The 25,286-nt window shown below is 42.2% G+C and overlaps 1 protein-coding gene across 5 annotated transcripts in view; it reads right to left on the bottom strand.

Moving 5' to 3' along the window:
- Positions 1-17,903, bottom strand: part of ALCAM (activated leukocyte cell adhesion molecule) — a 119,100-nt gene extending 101,197 nt beyond the window's left edge. For 2 of the 5 annotated variants that reach the window (XR_013838433.1, XM_079974380.1), the window contains exon 1: positions 17,410-17,903. Coding sequence is in view for 4 of the 5 variants with exons in the window: in XM_079974380.1 (XP_079830506.1) it covers positions 17,410-17,533 (124 nt within the window). In the remaining variant the exon portion in view is untranslated. The remainder of the gene's footprint in view (positions 1-17,409) is intronic. The other 3 variants (XM_079974379.1, XM_079974382.1, XM_079974381.1) reach the window with 2 other exon arrangements.
- Between the last annotated feature and the right edge of the window lie 7,383 nt (positions 17,904-25,286).

Below are 25,286 nucleotides of genomic sequence, written 5' to 3'. Positions count from 1 at the left end.
GAAAAACATCAGCAAAACTAGGGGCAAGTGAACTGTTATGGAATAGTGAGAAAGCTTTCAATTTCATCAGAACTCTTCTTCAGTTGGATATTAAGGCAAAATAAAAGTGAGTGAGAAACAGAAGGAAATAACCACAATATGCAGTTAACAGTCTTTAAGATGAATGGAGGAGCTGCTTTGCAGACTCAATTTGGACTGTTGCAAACCAGACTCTGCCTAGTGTGAAAAGATTTCAGCTACAGCAAGGGATTCTGGATAAGCAGTTTATCATTACCCTTTTGAGATAACTAGATGTTGCGCTTGTATTTGTGTTCATATATATTTATATTGCTAAATCACTGCTTTTGGTGATCATGACTGTGGCACCGGTGTAAGGTTTAGATTTGGCCCTTTAGTCCTACACCAAAGTCCTGATGAAAGTCATTCTCAAAAAACGGCTATTTGCATCAAGAGGGGAACCAATTGCTGCCAATGTCAATTTCTCTTCCAATGAAACTAGAAGGATAAAAAAGCAAAAGCAAGCCATGTACCTGTGTTTTCACAGATATGTCATCTGCCTAGTTCACATCTTCAGCAGGGGCCAATGTTCAAGTAGTGAGAAGGAAGAGTAGCATGAGTCTGACCCTTTAGCTTAGTAGGTAACCTATCCTCTAAGTTAAGACATTGCCTTAAAATAGAGAAAGAGAGGAAACATAGTAAGGAGGCGCCTGAATAACTAGCCATTGGCATATAAGCCCCAGCTCACATGAGGGTTCTCCACATTGGTTGGTTCTCCACATTGTCATTGCAGCACTGGCCTGACTGAGCTAAAGCTAAGTGTATGTATCTGCTGCTCTCAAACTAGGCATGTCCTGGTTGCATAGTCAGCAATTGGACATTGCCACTGACCTTTAAAATTTGTTAAATACTCATTCAAAGGAAGTTAACCATTTTAAAATATGCACAAAGTCGTTTTCTCTTAAAGTTTTCCCATATCTATCATGAAGCAACTCACCAGAGTAGTTTTAAAACAAGAGTCCTTAAAGATAAAACTGGAAACTGCAATTCCTTTATACTCTCCTCTATCCACCTCCTCCTCCAGTCATTAAAAACGAATGCCGATACACTGTAAAACTTTTCTATAAAGGGGCTTCTTAAGAGCACAGGTTTGCACACCTTAATTTTTATTAGCATCTAAAATTGTGTAACATTCAATTTTTTAAAAAACACACAAATGTAACACATACAAAAGAGTGGGAGTCAGCTTCCACTAAACAATTCAGCCATCAACCCATTTTTTTTATCTATCGTTATCCTGTATCACTGGTTTACTCTTCCATTAACCAATAATTAGGGTAACTATAAAAAAAACAGAAAGAAACACGGACACTCATGTAATGTGTAGTCTAGCCCTAAGTGGTGCGATTATGTTCCTGTGTCTGCATTTCTTGTAACTTAAAGCCATTGGCTATGCTAAAGCTGAAGTGGCCATTACCCCCATCAGCATTGAGAACTGGTAGGTACTCTCGAGGCAAGTTGCTGCTAGTGTAGAGGACTCTAAAGATGTCAACCATTTGTGAATATCCTCTATGGCAGTTCACTGGAATAAATTCACAGAGAGCACCTTGAAAGAATGGAAGGTATTAACAATGGTAAAAACTAGAAAACAAAATTTGCAGCAAGGAATACCAAATCCAACTAGCAGGGCAGGAAAACTTAAGCTATTCTGAATCTAGAAAGCTTCAAGTTTGGGCAAACTGTAAGCAGACAACAATTACATACCTGGACAGCCAAAGGCACCACTACAAGGGGCAGTGACCTAGTGATAATGATTGATCTGTGTGTTTTTCATCATTTAACAGGTCCTGTGTTTCTTTCTGGCACTTTGAGTTGAGGCTGCATAGACATACCTCAAGTATGTCCAATATTAGATATCATACACACAAGGGCAGGATGGGCTGCACTGCATGAGGAAGAGCTTCTCTTTATCTGATATTACCATGATCTTCCTTTGCACTGGGGAGAGCAGGAATCTTAAACACTATGCCCAGTCCAGGTATAATCACAATGTTCTAGCAGATGCTTTCAATAATACTGAAGCATTGCAACATCTCTTGGGCTGGGGGGTGGGGAGTGGTACAATGACATACGAATGACAATATAATTGAATTAGATTACGAACTGAAACCAAAAACAAATAAACAAATCACAAGCTCCAATAGCCACGCATTTAATTAAATATATGCTGATCGCAAAACTAATAAAGATAAGTATCTGTAAAGACATGTCTTCCACAAAAGTCTCATTAAAAACAGCCACCAAACCACAAATCTGTGTTAAGGGACTTCTTTGTATTTTAATTAAACATAAAACAACTGTGATGAGATAATCGTAGCAATTTGTACAGACTCATTTTCTACCTTTTAGTTATGTTCTCAGCCAAAAACTGTTAATTGCATACTCCTAGCTGAGCAGTTTAAAATGCATTCCTCTTCCTTTTGCATATTATGTTCTCACACATGAAAAAATGTCCAAAGCAAATAAACCTTAAATGCTCAGCCACTGAGCTAAATCGCTCACACCGTGAGCACTCAAGCAAATGCACTAAGCCAGGACAGAAATGGATCAGAAACCGACACTTTCTAATTTTAGAGTACGTGTAATCGCAGAGATAAAATCTCTGTGCCATATATGAAAGAATGAAACCTCAAATGGACAAGAGGCTTAACAACACTTGGTTCGTATGTACCAACAGCATAATGGAAAGTACTCCCCCAAAGTGTGGCCCAGCATGACTCTGAGAATGTATGTATGACCTCATCAGCAGAGCCAACAGCCACGCTCCTTCCTACACAAACATCAACTTCCCTTCTTTCCGTTGTCGGTCTGGTGCTGGTCATAAGGCACATAAAAAGGAACTGCAGTGGGTTGGCTGCATGTCACCCTACAAAAAGGGTGCAAAAGCAGGAACTGAAAATTGGTTGAAAAGAGGAAAAGGTGGGAAAAGAGACAGAAACATTACCTTTTTGTATTTACACTAGCAAGTTAATGATAAATGGGAGGAGAAGGGCGGGAGATAGGGTTGTCATACGTCCAGAATTTTCCGGACATAACCGGAATACTGCAGTCTAAAATAGTGTCTGGGAAGAAAATGGCAAAATGTATGGGAAAATCCAGACGTATGGCAACCAATGTCAGCAGTGCCATTTTTGCTTTTTTGCTTTTTTTTGGCGGGGGGGGGGGCTCAACAACCCTAGAAGGAGAAGAAACAACTAGCTGCATCCTCTTCCACAACTGTGGATCTTCTAGACCAGGGGTCTGCAACCCGCGGCTCCGGAGCCGCATGTGGCTCTTTTACACCTTTGCCGCGGCTCTGGGCGGATACTAGCGAGGGAGGAGGCGCATTGTGTGCCCCGACACTCCCCACTGTGGCGGGCGCTGTACTGGCTGTGACGTCGCATGAGGGCGGTGCGTGTGTTAGTCACGCACCGCCCCGACGTCACCTTCCCGCCCGCTGTCAGATCGGAGGGCAGCGGCGCGCATGCTTTAAATGTCACAATGGTTTTGCGGCTCCCAGGTTTTTTTTCTTCGGAAACGGGTCCAAGTGGCTCGTTTTGTCTTAAAGGTTGCAGACCCCTGTTCTAGACTAAGAGGCAAATTCTGAAGGATGACTGCAGCACCACCTGCTGATGAAAGCATTGTGTGGAACAACTATCGGAACAGACATCACAAGCATGTCATTTCAACCATGGTACTTTTCAATGGAAGCAGTTCATCCACTGAAGCAACGAATGAAAGCGCAATTAAGGCAGTGGAAAAGAAATTCAGTTCAGTTTATCTAGCATTTAAAGCCCAATCTACTTAATTCACACATTATGAAACAAAATGAATGCTGGTGAATTTTCATGAGGATTTCTTTGAATTCCACAAACCACTGTAGAAATGTGGAGAGCACACTGAATTTAAGACTGGAAAAATGAGAAAATGAAGAAACTGACACATCCTTCCATCCCTAGTTTCAATGTTAAGTGATATTTTCAGTGTTAAGTGATGTGCATGTGAATCAGTTATTAGTTTTGAACTGATCTATCAGGGTGGCTGTTCTTAACATATGTTCAATTTGAAACATACTAAAGTAAGTAGCATAACCACAAGTTGCTAACTTTCAGTTGATAAATATGATCTCCTAAACACACGTGGGAGAAAGTGTACAATGTAACTCAGTAAGATGTATATTTAGGATTGTGCTGTCAAAGTTACCTATTCAGATACTACAAACGACAACTATGAGCAAAAATGTATACAACATTTCCATCAAGCTTCCTACTGTGTAAAAAGCCAAACTGAGAAATGCAATATTTTGCTACAGGGCAGAAAAATGTAATCCAAAGAGTTTACAGGTAACTAAAGAGTGGACTCATTTCATAATGCTGGAACCGTTCCTGGTTTCCTTATTGACACTAAGCCATCAGATACCGTTATCTGCAACCCATGGCTTTGAATACCTCAGGCTGACAAGGACGTATTGCTACACATTGGGGACACCTATTTCTATTCCCTTCCATATGCATTAAAGGGAGCATTACATATTTCCAAAAGGCTGCCAGTCCTAAAAGAAAGTTCACTAGCCCACAATGCAGCCTAGTCACATATCTTTTCTGGCAAGCTACCACAAGTGCATCAGAATTAACATGGAATAGGTTCCTGGCTCAATGCTACAGCACATGATTGAACATGAAGGTCCCAAATTCAATCCCTGGCACATGTAGGTTTGCTGCTCCTCTGCAGCAGACCAGCAGGCAGTGGGGAACCAGCTCATTTTCACTGACACAAACTCAGGCCTCTGCCAGCCCCAGAAACCAATCAGCACTCGTGTCTGACTCTTGGAATGAGGATGGTTCTGGGTGTGGACCAAACAGAAGAATATGCTTCCTTGGTCCATGTTGCCCATGTTATAAAAGGATGCTTCGGCTGCAGTGGCTTCACTGTTCCTGCCACTTCCATCTGGCAAACCTACACAGCTACGCAGCTGAGAGTAGCAATTGGTTACTGGCTGAGGGGAACAGGAAGGAATTTTACTCACAGTTCAAACTGGCCTAAATCTGTGAGAATGTTGCCTTCCTCGAAGCAGGGCCAGTAGCTGTCAGTTCATCTCACTTAAAATACATGTCAAGAGGGGATCTGACCGAATGCCACACAGCCAGGTATTTGCAGGACCTAATAAACTAACAAACAATCATGGTAGGAACTGCTCAATGGCAACTATTCAGCCTAAAAGAAGGCTTGGTGAAAGATTGGGCCAGCAGTTGGACTGCTCAGGTGGGCAGATTCTTACTCCATGCCACACCAAACCCCAATGTTCTATAGCCAAAAAAGTTATTTACTTGTTTTACTTCTATGCACCTGTCTCCCTGCACCGGGGGCACAACTCCAAGCACGAGGATTGGCGAAGACTTGCCTGAAACTCTAGCGAGTATAAGCAACCAAGCAGATGAACCAAGATGTTTGCTTCAGTTTAGCAGCTTCCTATGAATCTTTGACCACTATTTATTTAATTGACCTATGCCTTTTAGAGACCCACACAAGGCACCTTATAATGAGCAATAAAAATAAATAATAATGTAAAACACAGCATTGTAATACAGGCAATATAAGATAAATTCAAGCCAGAACGGTCTTCAATAAAAAGGAAAGTTGAATCAAAAATGGTTTCCCCCCCTTCAGCTTGAAAGAAACGAGTGAGGGCACTGTACCTATTCCCAGATAAGGGAATTTCACGGTTGATGGACCGCTGCTTAAAAGGTCCCCACTAACCCAACAACTCTTAGTGGTAGACCAGCAAGAAGGGCCTCTAGGGTTGATTTCAAACTCCAGACAGGCTCCTAAGGGCAAAAGTGGTGCCCTAAGGTCACTGAGTGGTCTCCATTAGTTTAGACCTTGTATATAAAAAATACCATGTAAACATGGATAATAAACTTATAACTCCAGCTACAAGAAAGGGTAAAGTTTGTCAGTGCTGAGATACACAGTATTCTTTAGTTTATAGTACTGGTGCAAATTCCCACAGGAATTTTAAACACACATCATTATGCTATCGTTTCCTTCACACAAAAGGCTTACTTATACTCTTAGGGAAAAGAAGTTATTAAATTCCATTTTGAGGGAAGAAAAACAAAAAGTGAATATTATATAGCAAACATGAGACAGTTTGTTCAAAGTCACAAATATATTAAAAACCTAAAGGAACAATTATGCAGCAAGATTCCAACAACCAAGGGAATTTTATATCATTATTATTTTAATACAGTGTTTAAATACCTTGCATTTGGAGGTTGTCGAAAACTTTGAGACACAAGCATAGATGATTTATGTTTAGTAGATCTACGGAGTCAACAGCAGCATAACACTGTGCATCTATATATGGTTTGCATTAGCCACTTAAGATATTTGTTGTCCAACTATCCTGTCCTGATAGCCCCTTTGTTGTGGGCAAGTTCTATGTCTATCAGGATTAATATGAGGCATCATTGTTACAAAGCTCTTAAATGAGTTTCTATGTACAACCGCTAAACCAGCTCTAACATATTAACAGAGCAGAACTAAGTACTTTACTTGCAAGGTGGACATTTTCATAACAGAACTACAACAAATACACTATACACAATTATAATTCGATTTGGCCTCGATCCTACAAGCCAACATTCACATTAATCAGAGAACAGTACTGCAAAATTCCATCCAACATGGGCATAAAACCCATATATGGAAATTTTCCACACGTTAATAAGAGGTCCATTTTCCTTCACTGGCACCATTGCCTGCTTCTGGGCATTGTATGTTTGGGCCAGCGGCCCAATGGAATATCTGTGCACACCTGCCATCCAGACATTTCCCTTTGCTTACTGCACACTACTATTGCTGCACAGCACAGCAATTATCTACTGAGGGGACATGGAGGGCTCAGAGTGGTATGGGAGATTCATGCAGAGATCTCATTCCCCTCAACCATCTGCTTGCACATACCTTGGCAGTGAATGGAAAACGGGGCTTACAGAGTTCATGGGAATTCTCCAGTGCACCTGCTATGCCCACGTAGACTGGACCACACTCTATATATAATTGTTCTAGTTCTCAAACTCAGACTTGTGATGAGGTTATGAAATTGCATCGGAATGTATTAGAGACCTTAAAAAAACTATCCTTATATAGTCTGGCAGCTAAAAAATATCATTCAAGTAGTATTTAGAAGATAAAATCTATTGAAGGAAAATTAGCCTCAAGGATCACACAGGAAAATATGGAATGTAAACTGTAGCTTTGTATGTGCACAAGCAATATTCTTTAATTTTTAGAAAAGATATACCTATGCAATTTTATTACTGGGTAAAAACGGGTTTATCTTCTTAAAACCATAGCACTTGTCTGTTTTGTAGCTGATCAGGGAAAATAAAAGAATAGGCAACTAAAGATAAAATTAATTTGTGGTCTGTGACATATCAAATAATAGGATTGTAGCAATTATATCTAGTAGTACTTCCTCCAGTGCATAATTATAAAAGAAAATTAAATCCTAGATGTAAACCAGATCATTACTCACTTACGTGGACAAGAGAGAGGTTGTAGCCGAATGATGAATAGTATCTTGTCTGGCAGTTTTTCTTGAAAACTTTGCAAGTTAAACAAAAATATCTCAGCACATGCTTCAAACTTTAAGCATCTGATTATAAAAAGCTAAGAAATTTATGTGGCCATTCTGTCATGCAGTTACAGAGTTTATTCTTTTGTAGTCAATTAACTGGAAAAACAAAGGTTCTGTCTCTTGATTATCATTTACATGCATCTGTATTCAACCCTGTTAACAACCAATAATAATTCACTACAGCTGATTCATAGCAAGAATTAAGTTTTAAAAAATTAGCAGATGTTTCACTATTGCAGATCTATTATAGCAGTGCTTGATGTACTTGAGAAGTATCTGGTTAATTGATGGAGTATTTCCCAACACCAAATGACCAACCTTAACCCACCTTGATGTCAATGGGCTTTAAGAATCCAAAATTATGCACCGGATTATACCCATTGTAACAAATTGTTTTAATGTGACATCCTGATAGAGCACTAAAGCAGAGCCAACAGAGTTTCTGCTCAGCTAATAAAAGGGATGCTAGTGAGGAAGTGAATAGGGGTGCCTCCAAAAGTATGTATTTGAGCCCCTTCTAGGGCAAATGCAGGAATGCTTATGCATCCCTAGTGAAAAGAACTTGAAGAATCATAAAACAACACCATCAAAAGCAACCCAAAAGCAATTTTAAAACAGCAGCATAAAAACAAAGCAAAGGCCAGACATATACCTAAAAACACCTTTAAAACAATTTCAGAGCAGCGGCACCAGAAGGCCATCAATAAAAGCTACCCAGTACAAATGTTTTTCTACAACCCATTTAAAGGTCTTTTCTGTCAAATCACTCCAAAGGGAATTTCATATCTGTCGGACCCCTGCTGAAAATGTCTGTCTCTCATATGGACAAGTGAACCTATGAGCAAGGCCTCTAAAGCATCGCTTGCCCTTCTACATAGTGCCCAAGCTGTGAACTTGGTGTTTCAGGAGGGGGCAATCTAGACAGGACAATCTCCTTGTACCGCTGCCTCATCTGGATTAAGTTTCAACTTGCTTGTCCTCGTGCATCCCAAAACTTCCTCCAAACACCTTCTCAAGAGGTTTTTGGCATCTTTGAGATGAGCAGCTGGAAAACATAGGCAAAGCTATGTGTCATATAAATGACACTATAGTCCAAACCCCACGCTGTCTCTGATACCGGAAGTAGCATAAAGCCCTCTTTATAACCAACAATTAAAAAACCCCAAACATTGTAACCTTTTTTCATAAGGGAGCTGCTCCAGCCCCTTGATCATTTTGGCTGCTCTTTTCTACCTTTACCAGCTCTACAATATTCTTTTTTGAGGTGCACCAAGCAGAACTATTTGCAATATTTCAAGATTGTTTGCACCATAGGTTTGTATGAAGGCATTGTGATATTGGCAATTTTATTTTCAGTATCTTTCTTAATGAACCCAAATGTGCAGTTTGCCTTTTCACAGCTGATGTATACTAGGTTGACATTTTTGTGAAGTTTTCCACCAAGAACACAATATCTCTTTCTTGGACAGTCATTGCCAATTTCAGACCCTGTTACTGTTTCTGGAATTAGTGCTCCTCTTGAGGGTGTGGTTTAAGAACTTGCATTTGATGAAATAGAAACAGGTAGTCTAGTTTGTCAGGTGGTACTGGTTTGCTACCTATTACTTTATCCTAGCAATAATGAGACCATATGTCTTAAAAGCATTTTTTTTATAAAGGGAGGGGCACAAAGGCACACACTCCCATAGTACTTATCAATTGTTAATATGAAACTCAAGTATCAGTCTGAAATCTTTCTTCATAGAACCTGCATTTCTAAAGATATATTTTTTTAAAATGTTCCTAGGTTGACATACTTTTAATACCCTTAGGAGGCACTTCTGTCATTAGTTACCTTGTGTAAGTCCCACAGACTTTAAATTTAATATATGCATAGGTAATGGAGAGCAAATAATAGCCTTAGAATTTTAACTTTCGTTCCTTAAAAAGATACCTCATTTCCCACAGGGCAAGTCCCATCACATGGTTCCTGAAATATAATTAGTAAACCTCTTTCTGCAACATAGATGAGATTTCGAGCCTCCGGGTCTTCACATATCTAATATAACAGTAGCATACTTCTGTTTATGCACATTAAATCCAGCAATTTCTATTGAAGCGTTTCAGGTTACTGCATTTAATAAATGTATATACAATTATACATAATTCAACATTAATACTAGTGTGATTACACTTCTATTACATGTGGGCTATCAATAACGTAAAATATAAGACTTCTGAAAATGTTCATTTTTGTTAACTGGCAAGGAAATAAAAGCTAATGAAATAATGCATTTGTGCTGATTATGTGCAAAGACTCAACTCCTTAAAAAATATAAATAACTACATATATTGTACTTTGTGGATATCAAGATTTTAGATTCAAAACGATCCTTAATATTTACTTACATAATTTAATTAGAAAGTGGGCAGATTCAAAAGGCCTTTCTTCTTAAACATACAAGAAAGGTTTTTGACAAAAACCACAATGTTTCAAAATGTTATCTGGTATCCGTCTAAGCAAACATTCAATATGCCAGTCTGACATCATGTTTTGCATTACTGTACTATGTTTCTGTTTATATGTACCTAGCCCTTTTTACAAAACACCAAAGTCTATCCTGCACAATCAGTAATGGCCACACAGTTCTGGGCAGACAAGGAAGATGTTATGTGAGGTACAGATGATTATTGATAAGGGAATTCCATATGCAGAGCAGTACGTGTATGGGAGAATAAGAAGAATGGGACATGAGGCATTTCTCAATTGTTAGTATCTGAAACTATGTGGCACATTTTACATAGTAATGCTGATCATGTTAAAAGGAGTCATGCTCCAGGGAAGTCAATCAGACTAGCTTCCAGCACTGTGTTTAGGATCCATTTCAACTTTGAGCCTAAGCACATGAACATGGTGTATGTATGCCCAAGTAAAGTTGCGATCAGGACTGGATTTTTGAGAGCTACGCAAGTTTAACTTCAAAAAACCACAGTTACACTAGTGTTATTGGGACGCAGGTGGCGCTGTGGGTTAAACCACAGAGCCTAGGGCTTGCCAATCAGAAGGTCAGCGGTTCGAATCCCCGCAACGGGGTGAGCTCCCGTTGCTTGTTCCCTGCTCCTGCCAACCTAGCAGTTCGGAAGCACATCAAAGTGCAAGTAGATAAATAGGTACTGCTGTGACGGGAAGGTAAACGGTGTTTCTGTGTGCTGCTCTGGTTTGCCAGAAGCGGCTTAGTCATGCTGGCCGCATGACCCGAAAGCTGTACACCGGCTCCCTCGGCCAGTAAAGCGAGATGAGTGCTACAACCCCAGAGTTGTCTGCGACTGGACAGGGGGTGCCTGTACCTTTACACTAGAGTTACAGGTGAAATATGGCAGCATTGCCCAACAAAATCTTTATTACCGAGTTTCCAGTCGCAGTGATTTAAATAGTACGTGAAGTTCAATCCCAAGTCACATCTACCATGACACAGCACATTCTGTGTGAATAAGGGGTCTGTGGCGAGAATACACACTACTTCCCCATTCTTTAATATGAGAAGAAAAGCTCATGAGATTAGCATGGGAATTCTCCACTGCGCATGTGAGCATTGAACACTCCCTGACATGGAAAGCAGCATGTGAAACTCCATGGGTGGAAAAAAGACCTGCTTGCACAAACAGAAAGGTTTTTGACCTATGGAGTAATCCTGGTGGTATGTAGGTGGGGGGGCGGGGGGAGGCTAGGCAGCTTTTGCAAAATCCTCCTGCTCTTGCAACTCCTGGATCCCTCAACCTTTAGGTACACACAGAAGGTGGCGCTGCAGCTACAGGGGGGTGGGAATTGCTAAAAGTTATCTCCCAGGAGGAACAAAGTCTTCATCCAAACCCATATAGGCACGGGAACCCTACAGAATTTTGAATCATGTCAATTGCTGGAAAGCAACATGTGTTTCAAGAAACAAGATACCTGGGCATGTCAAAAATTCCTGCCTAAATCTGTTTCAGTGATCTATGCTATGTTGTATATGTATATACTACAGAACATATTTTGAAATGTCATGGAAAATAATTAAAATCTAATCCAACCCCCTGCAATGCAAGAATCTTTTTGCCCAATGTGGGGCTCAAACCTAATCCCAGGATTATGGGTCTGAGCCCCACATTGGGCAAAAAGATTCCTGCATTTCAGGAGGTTGGACCAGATGACAATTCTACGATTCAAAATCATGTCTCCAACAACACACCACTATGCAGAAGTGTGATCCACTACAATTTAAGTACCGTATGTCAGTAAAATTATATTCTATGTCCAAATGAATGTCTCCTTCAAAATGTCTGAAAACCTATCACAAGCATCCATTACAACTGTATGGTTTTACGTTTAATTTCTGACATTACTATCTATATTGAAAATTGTAGCGCAAACCTTTAGATGTCTCCTGGATTTCTACAGATTTCTACAGATGCGAGAGTGCTCGGCACTGAAGTCTCACTCTCTTCACTTAAATACCTTCTTAAGAACTGGTGGGGTGGGGGTGGGAGGAGAACACCACAACTGAATGTGGTTTTAAAAAAGAGCAGGATGAGAAAATGTAATAGAGCTGTGGTTTAGCTGCAATTAAGATTAATCTTAATTGCATTATTCATTTAATCTGTAAAGTGGGAATAAAACAAACAAATGCCCTTTGTTCACTTTCTCATGTGCACCTTAATATTTCCTTACCAAATCCACTGAGAAAACTTCAAATGCTTTTAACCAAACATTATAAAACCATTCCAGACATGTGATAACCTCTGTAACACAGCCCAAAACTTTACACTCACTTTCTCTTCAACAGCTTACCTATCACCTTTTCAAAAAAATAAAGCAAAGGAAAGACATATTTCTTATCTGCAAAGCAAATAGCGGTTGAGCAAACAGATATAGACTTGCTGTTCTAGAAACTTATACATGTGCTAAGAAAAGCCATTTAATCTCAAACCAAGCAGACATTCACCAAAGAACCATCCTTTAGAGTACCAGATTAACACCCACCAGAATGCAGATGAGTGGAGATTAGACCATGCTCAATAAACTAACATGTTATGTTATCTTTGCTGGTTCATATTCCACCAATACAAATGCACTTACCATTCTCCCACCCTCCAAAATGCATGATGTCATTTTAAGATTCATGCCAGAATGTTTTTAAGTATGCCTCAAATGGAACAATCACTTTACCAGTATCCTTGGCCTCCAGTTGGATCTTGTTACATTATGGACGCAGTCAAGACTTTGCACAGGCTGTATCCATACTTCTGTACACAAGATTTCTCTCTATCCTCACACCTCAAATCTGAGACACTGAATATCTCTAGCCAGTCCTAAATTTACTGGTTTTCAAAGAAAAGGTAAGACTGACATCATTCACACACCACAGTTCACCACTGTGATAGAGGCCACTTTCTCCTCCGCGCTCATTCTGGGAAGAAGCAAAACACAACCCTCAGCTTGTTGTTACATCTAAACTAAAGACTGGAATAACTGAGTGAACAAATTATTAGCTACTGAACTATTCAGGGTCTTGTTATTAATATCTAAATCCTGGAATAACTCAGAACCAGGTTACCTGAAGATGCATTTCCCCCCAATATAGGCTGAGGAGATCATTAATATCACCAGAAAAGGCCTTGGGGATAATACCATAACTTGCTATGTGTCATCTGGTGGCAGTTCAAAAGCTGACTTCTTCCGTGGTGGTGTTCACCCTTTGGAAAACTCTCTCTCCCAGTTATTTGGAAGGCATGGGCTGTCAAGTCATTTAGTACAAAAAACTGTTTGCTTGGCCTTTCCACCACCCTTCTGCCCAATATTTGTGATTATTTAAATTGTTTTAAAATGCACATTTACACTTATGCATTGCTTTGTAATAGATGCAGTACAGAAATATTTATTTATTTAATACTATGTCTATAATGCTTACATAAGAATAGCTAATATGCATGCCACAGTCTACTGGAGTATATTTGGCAGCAACATACACAAGAACCCTTTTGGCGGCAGTGCTCCAAATGTGGGGAACTTTTTGATCCCAAAGCTTAGATTATCTTCCTCTTTACTTGTGCCCTGGAGAAATTTGATGACTTTGCTTTGTTAGCATGCACTGTAACTCTCTTGCTGTTTCTGCTACGCAGAAGTAGGCCATAGTGAATTCAATGGGGTATACTCACAGGTAAGTGAGAGTAAGGTTGCAACCTAATTGCAGTATCCAACGAAGTAGTGCCCGTTGGCGCAAGGACATCGTGGCACAATGGAACGTCCTCTCCCACCTTTTCCCCCCAGCAACCCCAGCTCTGAGGCTTTCCACAACCCTCTGGAGCAAATTTGGGGAAGGTATGGGGAGGAGTTATTAGTATCGAGTTATTATTTTATGCTAGTTTTTAGTCGAGTGATGTGCTGTTATTCATTTGACTATATTAACTGATGAGGGTTATTGTTATTTTTACCTGTGATGTTGCGTGTTACACTGCTAGTCACTTTGAACATCTCTGTTGCAAAAAACTGGTATAAATTGAATAGAACTGGTATAAATTAATAAAATAAATAATAATAAATAACCATGTGGTGGTAGTATTATCTCCCAATGTTCCATGAAAATCTGAATATAAGCGGAAAAGTCTTAATATTTGCACGTCTCCCTCTTTCACCATGCAATGAAGTACTGTACTATATATTCTGTTGCCGATATACTTACTATGTGACATATCTCAGCCTGAGTAAGAAACAGGATGGATTCAATAGGCCTTGCTTTCAAGTAAGCATGCACAAGACTGCATCCTCACAGCACGCCCCATTGTCAGAGGTGAGCCACTGGGTTCAATGAGGTTCCCTAGAATGGCGTTTAGGCTTGCAGTCTCAGTGACTTGCCATAGAAACACTTTGCTATTAAATGGGAATGGTTTTCAATGGAACTACTCAAGAAGAGCAGGTATATTCCAAAGGCTGCAATTCTATGCACACTTACCTGGGAACAGACGCCACCAAACTCAAAGGAATTTACTTTTGAGTAAACATGCATAAGATTGGGCTGCAGGTCAGTGGCAGAATTTTGAAAGAGTCAGTGTAAGTAAGTCAGAGGAATTATTTCGCAATGGAATACCTTCTGCTGCTCTATAGCGCAAAACTTACTATGCATCCTGTATATAATTTCCCGAAAAGAAAACTTACCATCTTCAATGGGGCTTACTCCTAAGTAACCATACATAAAATTGCAGCCTTGATCCATGCATTGTTCTTGAGCTTACCTAGATACTTTCATGACACACTGTAATTAGTTTCCTTCTAAATACAATAGGACTGCTACTTAAAGTCATGATAATTAAATACTGCAGTTAATGGCATAATGTAACAGGAAAAAATGCAATGTTGTTGTTACCAGGCTACTTAGTGGCATTCATTGAAATTAGAACTTATTCAAATCAGAGTATTGCTAGGCATACGTGCCCAGAAAAATGTGTGCCTGCTGCAAAGTTCATTTCTGCTTTCCCAAGTTACAAAGTGGTCTTTATATGGTTAATAGGGGAGTTCTCAAAATGTACAGTCTGGTAACTGAAAAACACTGCAACCCTTCTGTCTTGACTCTAAAGGCAGGCACACAAAGCCTCTCTCTTAGAGCAATACAAAATGTCACCACAGGCTGACGCTCTTTCTACAAGAATAATGAGACATTCTCCACAGTGAAGGAAGAACACAGTTCACAGTTTGCTTCCCTTGATTTCAGTGCATACACAATGAGACAGATAGAAAATCAGAAACAGAACTGCCCAGGTTGTTTTGAAGACACTTCAGTACTTTTCTGTTTGCTGAAATCCCAAGAAGCTTGAGCAAAACTGAACTTTCACTTACAGCCGGCTTACTCCAGATATTTCCAACTGACCTATTCTGCTCCAGAAGAAAAGGAATGTAGATGGGAATCCACATTCACTTGCACGCAATACTACTCATAATGTTAGAAGAACTAATATTCATAGAGTTGTTTTCAAAAATTCAGTGGGCAAATTACAGCTCTAGGAGGTACTGTCAGGAGGACTTTGACATAGGAGAGCTTCAACCCTTTGCAGGGGGTGGGAGTTAAAAGACTCGCAAAACAAACAAATGAGCTGCATGCTCCAAAATTGCCAGCCCTGAATAACAGCCATAGGTATTGCAAGGGAGCTTTTCTGGCTCAGCATGTTGTGATCAGTCGAACTCAATCAGAGGTGTCTATCCTACCACCAATGCAATGCTCAAGCTGACTGACTCTGGATGAGAATTAGAACAAATCTCTCTCACACTCATTCATACATATGAACGAAGTCTAAGCCAAACTGTGAGGTGGAACTATTCCCAGAAAGGCTGGAAAGCCTTTCTGCTATTCCTATGAATCCACATTTGGAGACACAGATACAATGGCAAGTCTCTCTAAGGGGCTTATTATATTGATGCTTAAAGTATTAGTGATTGAAAATGCACAATCCAAAGTGACACGCCTCACAGATCTGCCTTTAGCTGGCAACTAGCGTCGGTTTGAATTATCTTGGTTGCTATTTAAGAATCTTACCTCCCTCCCCATAGCCCCTTCTCTCTCTCTGTCTCCTTCTCTCTCTCTCTCTCTCTCTCTCTCTCTCTCTCACACACACACACACAGCAAATCAACACACACACAAGAGATCTGCTTGTAATAGGTTTCCTAACAAACGCAGGTGAGGTCACCTCTTTCTGCTCCCTCTCCAGCAGCAGAGCCAGAAAGGCAACTTTGAAAGGGAGACTGGTGAAACCCACCCAGCTAGAGGCTTTTCTGTTTCCAACAGATCTTGGAGGATTCCTCTGGGAGCTAAACGGGTGCTGGCAACCACAGAAAGCAGATTTTGTTTGCTTTCACAATAAAACGAAAGCAGCCGGGGGAAATGGGGGGGGGGGGAAATAGTCCACAAACTGTAATGGAGAAAATGCTGAAAACTTAACCAGCATATATTCGGAGGTAGGGTGAGGGAAATAAGAAAAGTATGCAGGGCGAAAATATTTAATACTGGTTTCTACGTACTAATTTGAGCTGAAAATGGGGTATGTTCCAAAAGGACTACGAATCGCAGTGGAAGTGTCATGTAGCCCGATCCTAAACCAGATTACCCCTCCCCCGTTTCCAGTGAGGCTCCTCCAAGACATGTAACAGGATCGGAGCCTTGCAATGCTAGAGGGTGGGTAGGTGGGTGGGAAATGAACACACCATAAAAAAGAAAAAAAACCTGAGCACTATATGGAAGAATTAAAGCATCCCTCAAAAAGCACCCACTACCAGTACAATCCAAAGGGTCTGCGCAGCAGCCAGTCTTTCTGAGTAAAGGGGCGAAGTCCCACAGAGTTCAATAGGCACAGAGCTGAGGGTTTGGGGGACAAGCCTGTTCAATCAGCAATGCGATCGATCCTCGCCAGATCACAACTACGTACTGCCGCCGCCGCCGCCACCACTACCAAACGCTGGAAATCTCCATCGCCAGGCGCGAGCCGGCCACGAGAAAGGGGATCGCGAGGTAAGGAGCCTCTCTCTCCCAGACGGCAGGAGGAAGCGGCGAGTCCGACGGGGCGCGCGACTCGGAGCCAGGCAGACCCGCCACCTGCAGCCTCCTCCGCAGGGCTCGCCCCTGCCCGCCCCCACCCACCGGAAAGTTCCGGAGCAGCTCCCCCGCGCGCGGCTACCGGGCGCCCCCCCCCCCGCCCCACCTGCGCCTCGCCGGAGCCCCGCACTCACCTGGCCGCAGGCAAAGGGCAGAGAGCAGCAGGCTGAGCAGCAGGAGAAGCCGCGAAGGCGGCTGCAGCGGGCGTCGGGGGCAGCAGCAGGCGGCGGCGGCGGCGGCGGCAGAGGGGGTCTCCATCCCGCCTCCCCGCCAAGCGCCAGGCGAACGGCGACTTCGGGCGCTGCCACTCCTCAGGCGAGGGGACGAAGGCGCGCAGACGGCTCCTCCTCGCGCGCGCTCTCTGAGCTGCTCCGCTCTTTCGCTTTCCCTCAGACAGCACGGACCACGACGACTACTTCTCTCTTTTTTCTTTTTTTACTCCCCTCCACCCGGTCCTCCTACAAAGCGAAACTCCCGCCGGGAACTTTCGAGGCAGAAGTTGGAGGCGCGGCGGGCGAGCGGCAAGCTCCGGCGGTCCCTGCGAGCGACGAGGAGAGAGCGAGAGGCAGCGAGCGGCTCGCCGACCCCGACTGCACACGAGCAGGTGGCTCTTTCCCTCTGGCAGCCTAGCGGCGCTCCAGGACCGAGAGCGGCGAGCGGAGGCGGGGCCAGCCCAGGGAAGGCACGCCCCTTCCCCTCGCTCGCGTGGCCCCGCCCGCGCCGTCTGCCGAGAGCCCTCGGGTCCGCTCGGCTCTCCCGAGTGCGAGGTGCTCGGCTGTGGGAGGAGGGAGCCAGAGGCCGCGCCGACTGCAGGGCGGGGGGAGAAGCTTTTCCCATTGGCCCCGCAGGGCGCGCTCGAGGCGTGGGGGGGGGGCAGAGAGAGGCTGCTTAGAGCCCTTGCTGAGCGGAAGGAAACGTTGCTGCTGAAGCGTCCGTGGGGTTTGGGGGGCGTCCTCGTGCATCATAGTTTTAAATCGCCGCTTGGGACCCGGGGGTAGGGCTGGGGCGTGGCAACTTAGGGAGCGAGCCGGTTGCAGGAGGCTGGAAGTGCATCGATAGGGAACAGCGCGGTTGGGATTCCGAGCTGGAGATCCTCACGTGCTGTGGGATCCCATAGGCGCGTTTGCGAAGAAGCAAGTCCCACTGTGTTCAACGGAGCTTGCTCCGAGGGGAGGGCGCGTAGGATTGCAGCATTATAAAACTCCCAGATCGAGCGGAGAAATTCATGGAGACGCGGTGGGTGAAGGAAGCTTGACCATTTCGAAGATGAAATGGCTGGCACGCGAATTGCTTCTCTAAATTGTCCTCCCCGTGGTCTGAGCTGGCCTGGGCTTAGACCGTCCTTTGTCAGAAGCAGGAAGCTGGGCGATGCAGAATGTATGTACAACCTTCATCGGGAAAAGTAGGAGCCAGCAGAAAACTCGAGCCACCATGAATTAAAATTCCGAGACGCATCTACCTGAAATCCTGTTCACGCTTTCCTGCTGGTAAATCCCAGTGAATCCAGTGGGACTCCTCTCCATACATAAGGGCAGGGCACTAAAGGGCCAAAGAGCTTTGGGATGCTTTAGCTACAGCAGACTTAACACGGTTTCTGTTCAGGAGTTTCATACCAAAAGTGCTTCAGCAGCCTGTCTCTGCAGCGAACAGAGTCTTTCAATTCTTAAATTGATCTTTTCCCAGGAGTTTTGCTGCCTCTGTGATCCCAGATCTTACCAAAGACTTCAGCTGACAGCTCAATCGGTATGAGATAGATGGAAAGGGTGAGTTGGGTCTGGTTTAGTTAGGGAAACTGTTCTTACATTCTCAACTCTGCACTGCCAGCCCCTTGATCCTTCCCTGGAATAATCTCATTGATTTTAAAAGGAACTAAACAGAATCTGGTTTCAGGGCAAGTGCATCATCTTTTGCGGCTTTCCTGGATTGTGCCTCTTAGCCTTTTTATTTTGCTGTCTCTGATGGCTTGGAGTAGGTTACACACACACACTGCTGAAATGCTGATATTATATTGGGGCACAGTTTTCCTAGTAAAACATCTGCCCACAGCCCAATACACACCTGTGCAATTGTTGCACCGCTGATCTATGAACAGACTCTACGCTTATTTTTCCTACGTGATATCCCCTCGCTTGTTAGAAAAGCAGGACGTGAAGTGGTCCCGGATGCTTTGCAGAATCAAGCGGATGGGGGGGGGGGGGAGAGCATCCTTGTATCTTGGTAGCACAGATGTACTTTGTCCTGCAATGCCTTTGACTACAGTGATTTAAAACAGAATATTTCTGTTTTATCTGAATGAAGCCTTTCTTGTGGTAAAAGCTCTTAAAAATATCAATTTAAAATGCTTAAATTGACAATGCACATAGGTATATATAATATACCATGGGGAAATTTTCATAAAGAGAAGAAGAGGCTGAATGCACGCAGGCTAGGGACTCGCTAGGGATCACACACACATGAAGAGGATAAACAACTGGGAAACTTCTCCTTCCATATCTCAGGAGTCTGGAACTGCTGGGCTCTTTGGTTACCTGAGTAGCTTCATAACCATAGTGGTTTTGCACTATTGTTCACTTGCCTTATACTGCTGATTCCTGAATTTTACAAGTGGTTGAACAGGAAGCTGCTCATTTAGCCCCAACTCTTGAGTGGTTAATGTGGGGTAAGGGAGTATATTTGCTCTGCTTCCACATAGCATATGTGACAGTTCCAGGTCCTAATGGCATTCCTCCTTCCAATATCTTAGACTCTGTTCCCTCAATGTAAAGACTTATTTGAGGGTTGATTAATTAGGAACATTGTAAATGCTTCACTCCATTCCATTCCAAACAATCAGAACCCTTAAAAACATATAGCATAATTAATGGTGGCAGTAATGCCCACCTCCAAGATACCATAAACTGTTATGAACACTAACAAGCCAATTTTCCTCTACTCTTTTCCTCAACTCCCCCCAGCCAATATCCTTAACAGTACCTGCCTCCTGGAGAGCAATAATTATGTTCAGTCATCAGTGTGTGCTGAGTTTTTCTAACACAAATTTAAAATGTTCATTTTTTAACACACCCACAACATTTTTTTTTTCCTGGAGGGCATCCCATTTCCCTGTTGAGCTGATAAGTATGACACCACCTGGTATGGTATGAAAAGTGACAAATAGTGATCTACAATGGGAGTGCTTCTATTAAGGAGCTTAGTAGCACTGTTCAGGATTCATGGGAAATGTATTTGGGGGAGGAGGAAGGAAAAATCATAACAGCCTGCACAAGCTCCTAACAGCTTATAGTAAGCATCCTGGAAGGATGAAATTCTTAATGTTATTGCTGGGGTGTCCCCTGAGTATGTGAAAACTACTCCTTTGTCTGTAGGTGGCCCTGTTTCACTGCCCAGCTGATAGGAATGGGACCACCAAGTTCAGCATTAGAAAGGATGATTGCAGAACATGATTTAATGAACCAGTAAGCTTCCTTGCACCTAAGGCAGCAAATACTTCTTTGCAAATTAATTATAACACAAGTGAAGTAATTTCATTATTTCTTATTTAGACAGGTTGGAAATGATCGTTTTTATGGTGAGATATAGGTGGTCTGAAGTTGGCACTGTTTGTTATATGATGAGCGAGACCACTTGAAAAGACGGTCTGAAAAGACATAGCACATTTCCCTTATGAATAATCTTTCATGTGCTCAGTGTGGTTGGGCTTTACCAGAAGTGATCACATCTTACTCTCAAATGGAAAATATAAAATGAGGAATGGGTGAAAACCCAAGTCACCAAGTTCATTCTATACCAAGAATGAGTCACACAGCTCATGCTTTGGTATACTCATAATAATTTCACTATGCCAACATAATATGAAAGTAAGCAGTGCTTTTTTCTGGGGGGGAAATATGTTTAGGGGGTACTCTAATTTTCCTACTCATATTGAAATACTGTCCCTCAATGAGGCCAAACTTAGATTCACAAAATGTTTAAGGGTATGCTTTTCCCTGCGTCCCCCCAGAAAAAAGCAATGAAGGTAAGTAAAATAGTTGCAATGCAATAGTGATACTGGGGTATCTGTATTAGAATATACATTTACTGTATGATGTGGATAGAATGGAAGACACTACTCCTATACTTAACTTCCTCATCTCTGCCCACCTGCCCCCAAAATCTGCTCCTGAAAATTCTCTCAAAAGGGTGGGGGGCAGTGGAGAAGAAGGGGAACTTCTGTTGCAAGCAGAAGTCTTGTGTGAGTGGAATGGCAGCACTGAATACAACCTGTGTTTGTATGTGTGATTATCATGAAAGGTACACAAAGCAGGAATGTCACTGGTTTATCAAGAAGGATTAAGAAAGTACGGACTGAAGCCTTCAGTGAACAGAAGAGCGGGTGGTGCAACACACAGTCTTTGGTAAGAGACAAGGGTGTGCAAATGGAGAGAGGAAATTTTGAGGTGTCTTTTTCTACCGTGAACATTACATCGACTTTTGTTTCCTAAAATATCAAATCATTACTGTGATTACAGAGTTGGGATGTGAAAATTATTTCAGATACTTATTTGAAACATCTCACTTCCAAGCTGTACAGCTCCAGTGAAAATCATGCATGTGTTTTGTAATGTGTTCGTAACATGAGGAGAGCGAATAAGACCACCACCACTCCAAACCCACCCATGCACACCCACCCGCACATACATAGATACCTCTGCTGTGTTTCTGGATTGCTGCCAGTTCTGTGCTTGTAAGTGAGGTTAATGACTGCAGCAGCCTCTTTTTTAGGGCAGATGGTGCAATCCATGCATGGAAATCTATGCCTCTTATTAGAAGAGGGGAAATCACTAGATGTGGCACCTTTCAAATGCCTAGCAATTACCCCCCCCCCATTTTTTTTGAAGTAAAGCAGTGGAAGTAACACAAAGATTAACCAGCATATAAACAAGGACTACTATGCTCAGCTCTTACAAATAACCCCCAACCTTACATTTGGATATTTTTTTTTTGTAGTGGTGAATGTACATGTTATGTATATGTTAGACCCTGGCCCTGATATATTTGTCAGTAGTACCCATATGTAGCACCACTGAAAACAATCCATGGCCTTTCTAAATAATAATAATACCCAGGGGAGCTAAGCCCAGTAGAAGCATAGGTGCAGTGCCGGCACAGAGAAGATTTCCACTAGGAACAACTGAGACTTTGTTTCCCCCATTCCCTTCTCCAGCCATATGTCTGCAGACAGCAAGAGGGAAAGGTCTGTGTTTGCTTCCCATAACTCCATTCAGCCATCTGCTTCTGTGCCATGCAAATTTTTCATGCTCCAGTATATGAATAATTTGCTTGGCACATGGAAACAAGATGAAATGTGGATATGGGAGGTTCACTTGGATTCTCCATACCATGCAATGGTCTTTTGTCACATCGGTACATTGATTATTATATTTTTATCCCCATTTTCTCCCAGGGAGTTCAACAAAACACGTGTGGTCCTTCCCCTGCACACATGCTTTTATATCCAAAACTTGAGAGAAAATAACTGGCCCAGGATCACAACCCAGTGAGCTTTCTGGCTGAGTAAGCAGTTGAACTTGGCTCTCTGCTGTTGAAGACTGTGTACACCTTATGTCTTTAAAGCACATCCTTTTGCTCAGAGACTTCTGGGCACTGAACTTTATCCCTTACAGAGTTAAAATTCCCAGCAACCTTTAGAAAACCACAGCACCCAGAATTCTTTGAAGGAAAGAAGGTGCTTCAGCATGTTTTAAAGATACAGTGTGTACATAGCCCTAGCCTTCATGCAGATATATCATATTACTTGCAGTATGTAGAAATGAGCTTGGGTGTGAGACTACTGCTGCTGAAGTGCCTTGTGCAATGGCTGCTTTCTTCAGCTGTTAAAATATGAAGAAGATGGTGTTTCAAAAATTCATTAAATTTACATAGCAGCAGCTAAAGCTGCAGTCTTGTATACCCACCTACATTGTACATAGAACTGCAGTCTAAACTAAAACAGGATTTCCTCCTCAACCCCTGAAAAATGAGAGTGTATAAAGCAGTTTAGTAATGAGAAAATGTTGTTCAATAGTTGTTTAATCCCAGCAGATTACAGGGTTTGCCGTTATCTGACACAATAGACAATTGAATAATCCATAAATGATGAATTATGTATCAATAAAAAAGTTGGCCAAAATTTTCAATTGATAGCTGATTAATGAAATGCTGTGCTGACATTTTAAAATCAAATATCTACTAGGAGCAATGGGAAATATTGATGAGCAGAACACCTTAGAACGCTACTACAGTCTTGTCTATTAAATTCTGTGCCAAGTGCTATATCCCAGAAATTCAAGGATGAAATGAAATGAGGATTGAAATATAGATTCAGTGAATTTGAACATAAAAGGTAAAGTATTCAAAGCCAACTGTCCTGCTCTTTCTCAAAACTTCAAAGAAGATAATTATTTGGTTTATGTACACAGTGTGTTTCACTAGCAGGGTACCTGCACAACTTTTACAACAATCTGAATTGTGAGCTGCATACTGAATTGACATTTTCATCAAGCAATTCACTATATCTTGCAGTATTAAATTGCATGTGTAGTTTGGGCTATATTACATGTCTGTATTGTAGGTAGGGATGTGGGTGGTGGTGTGGTCTAAACCACAGAGCCTAGGGCTTGCCGATCAGAAAGTCGATGGTTCAAATTCCCGCGACGGGGTGAGTTCCCATTGCTCGGTCCCAGTTCCTACCCACTTAGCAGTTCGAAAGCACATCAAAGTGCAAGTAGATAAATAGGTACCACTCCGGCGGGAAGGTAAACGGCATTTCCGTGCACTGCTCTGGTTCGCCAGAAGCGGCTTAGTTATGCTGGCCACATGATCCAGAAGCTGTCCGCAGTCAAAAGCCGGCTCCTCGGCCTATAGCGCAAGATGAGTGAGCAACCCCAGAGTCGTCTGCAACTGGACCTAATGGTTAGGGGTACTTTTACCTTTACCTATATTGTAGGTAGTGACTGAATGGCACACACATCATCTACCTTTTCTTTACTGTTCTCCAAAATAATTATAGTAGCACCTTGCACAATAGAGACATGCCATAAACATTGGCTTGGATTCATACTTTGTCTTGACAGACGTCTCCCAAGCAAAGTTTGGCTCAGAGGATGCTTCCACTGGCAGAACAGGGGAAAATGACATTTGTGAATGTCTCCCACCTCCTTGCTGCCCCTGCCTTCCTCCAAAAAATCTGCCTGGGATGTTTTTCTGCCCTTCAGAAGGGGAGGAATCAGTGAAATAGTTCTCTTCTGCCAGCAGGATCCCTGCACATTTCCCATGGATAGAGAGAACCCTTCCATTCATGGGCAACTCAAGAATATTTCCAAACCATAACATGGTAATTCAGTTAACATCCAGAGACAAGTAAATATTCCAATTTATCCAGCTCCGCTTACATGACATTTCAGTTGAATTTCTTATCCAAGTTGGTTTGGATAATGTCAGAAGTCAACTATATTATTATTTATCTAGATTTTTTGTACATAGCCTGAGGCTCTGGGCAGATAGTCACATTTTCTTATCACCTCCTAACAGCCTTCTGAGCTTTATTTCTGTTTTACAGTTAAGAGAACCAAAGGAAAGTGTCTTGCCCAAGGCCGCAGAGTAAAACCAAGTTTCCAAGATTATGTCCACTGAACCGCAAGAGCTCAGAGATTGACCCACTGTGCATTCATTATTCAGCTACTATACCAATTATCCAGTCTCTATTAGGTGATATTTTCTTTGACTTGGAAGAAATTGCAGTGTACTGTGCACAGTAATCCAGACAAGTTGGATACTGCAAATATTAATTATAAATTATCAAACTAAAGTTGGATGACACTCAAAGTCAACGACACTATCCAGCTATTTTCTCATTAACTAATTCAAATTGTATGATTTGGAGATGCAGAAACATTGAAATGAAACAGGATAATGCCCACATCAACAAAATAAAGCCTTAAGGTCACTCAATGAGTGTTGATAGATGATGTGG

The sequence above is a fragment of the Podarcis cretensis genome (assembly GCF_951804945.1).
Source record: "Podarcis cretensis genome assembly, chromosome: 4".
Taxonomy (NCBI): Eukaryota; Metazoa; Chordata; class Lepidosauria; order Squamata; family Lacertidae; genus Podarcis; species Podarcis cretensis.
The sequence above is the reverse complement of the archived record's forward strand: the minus strand, read 5'-3'. Positions and strand labels throughout refer to the sequence as shown.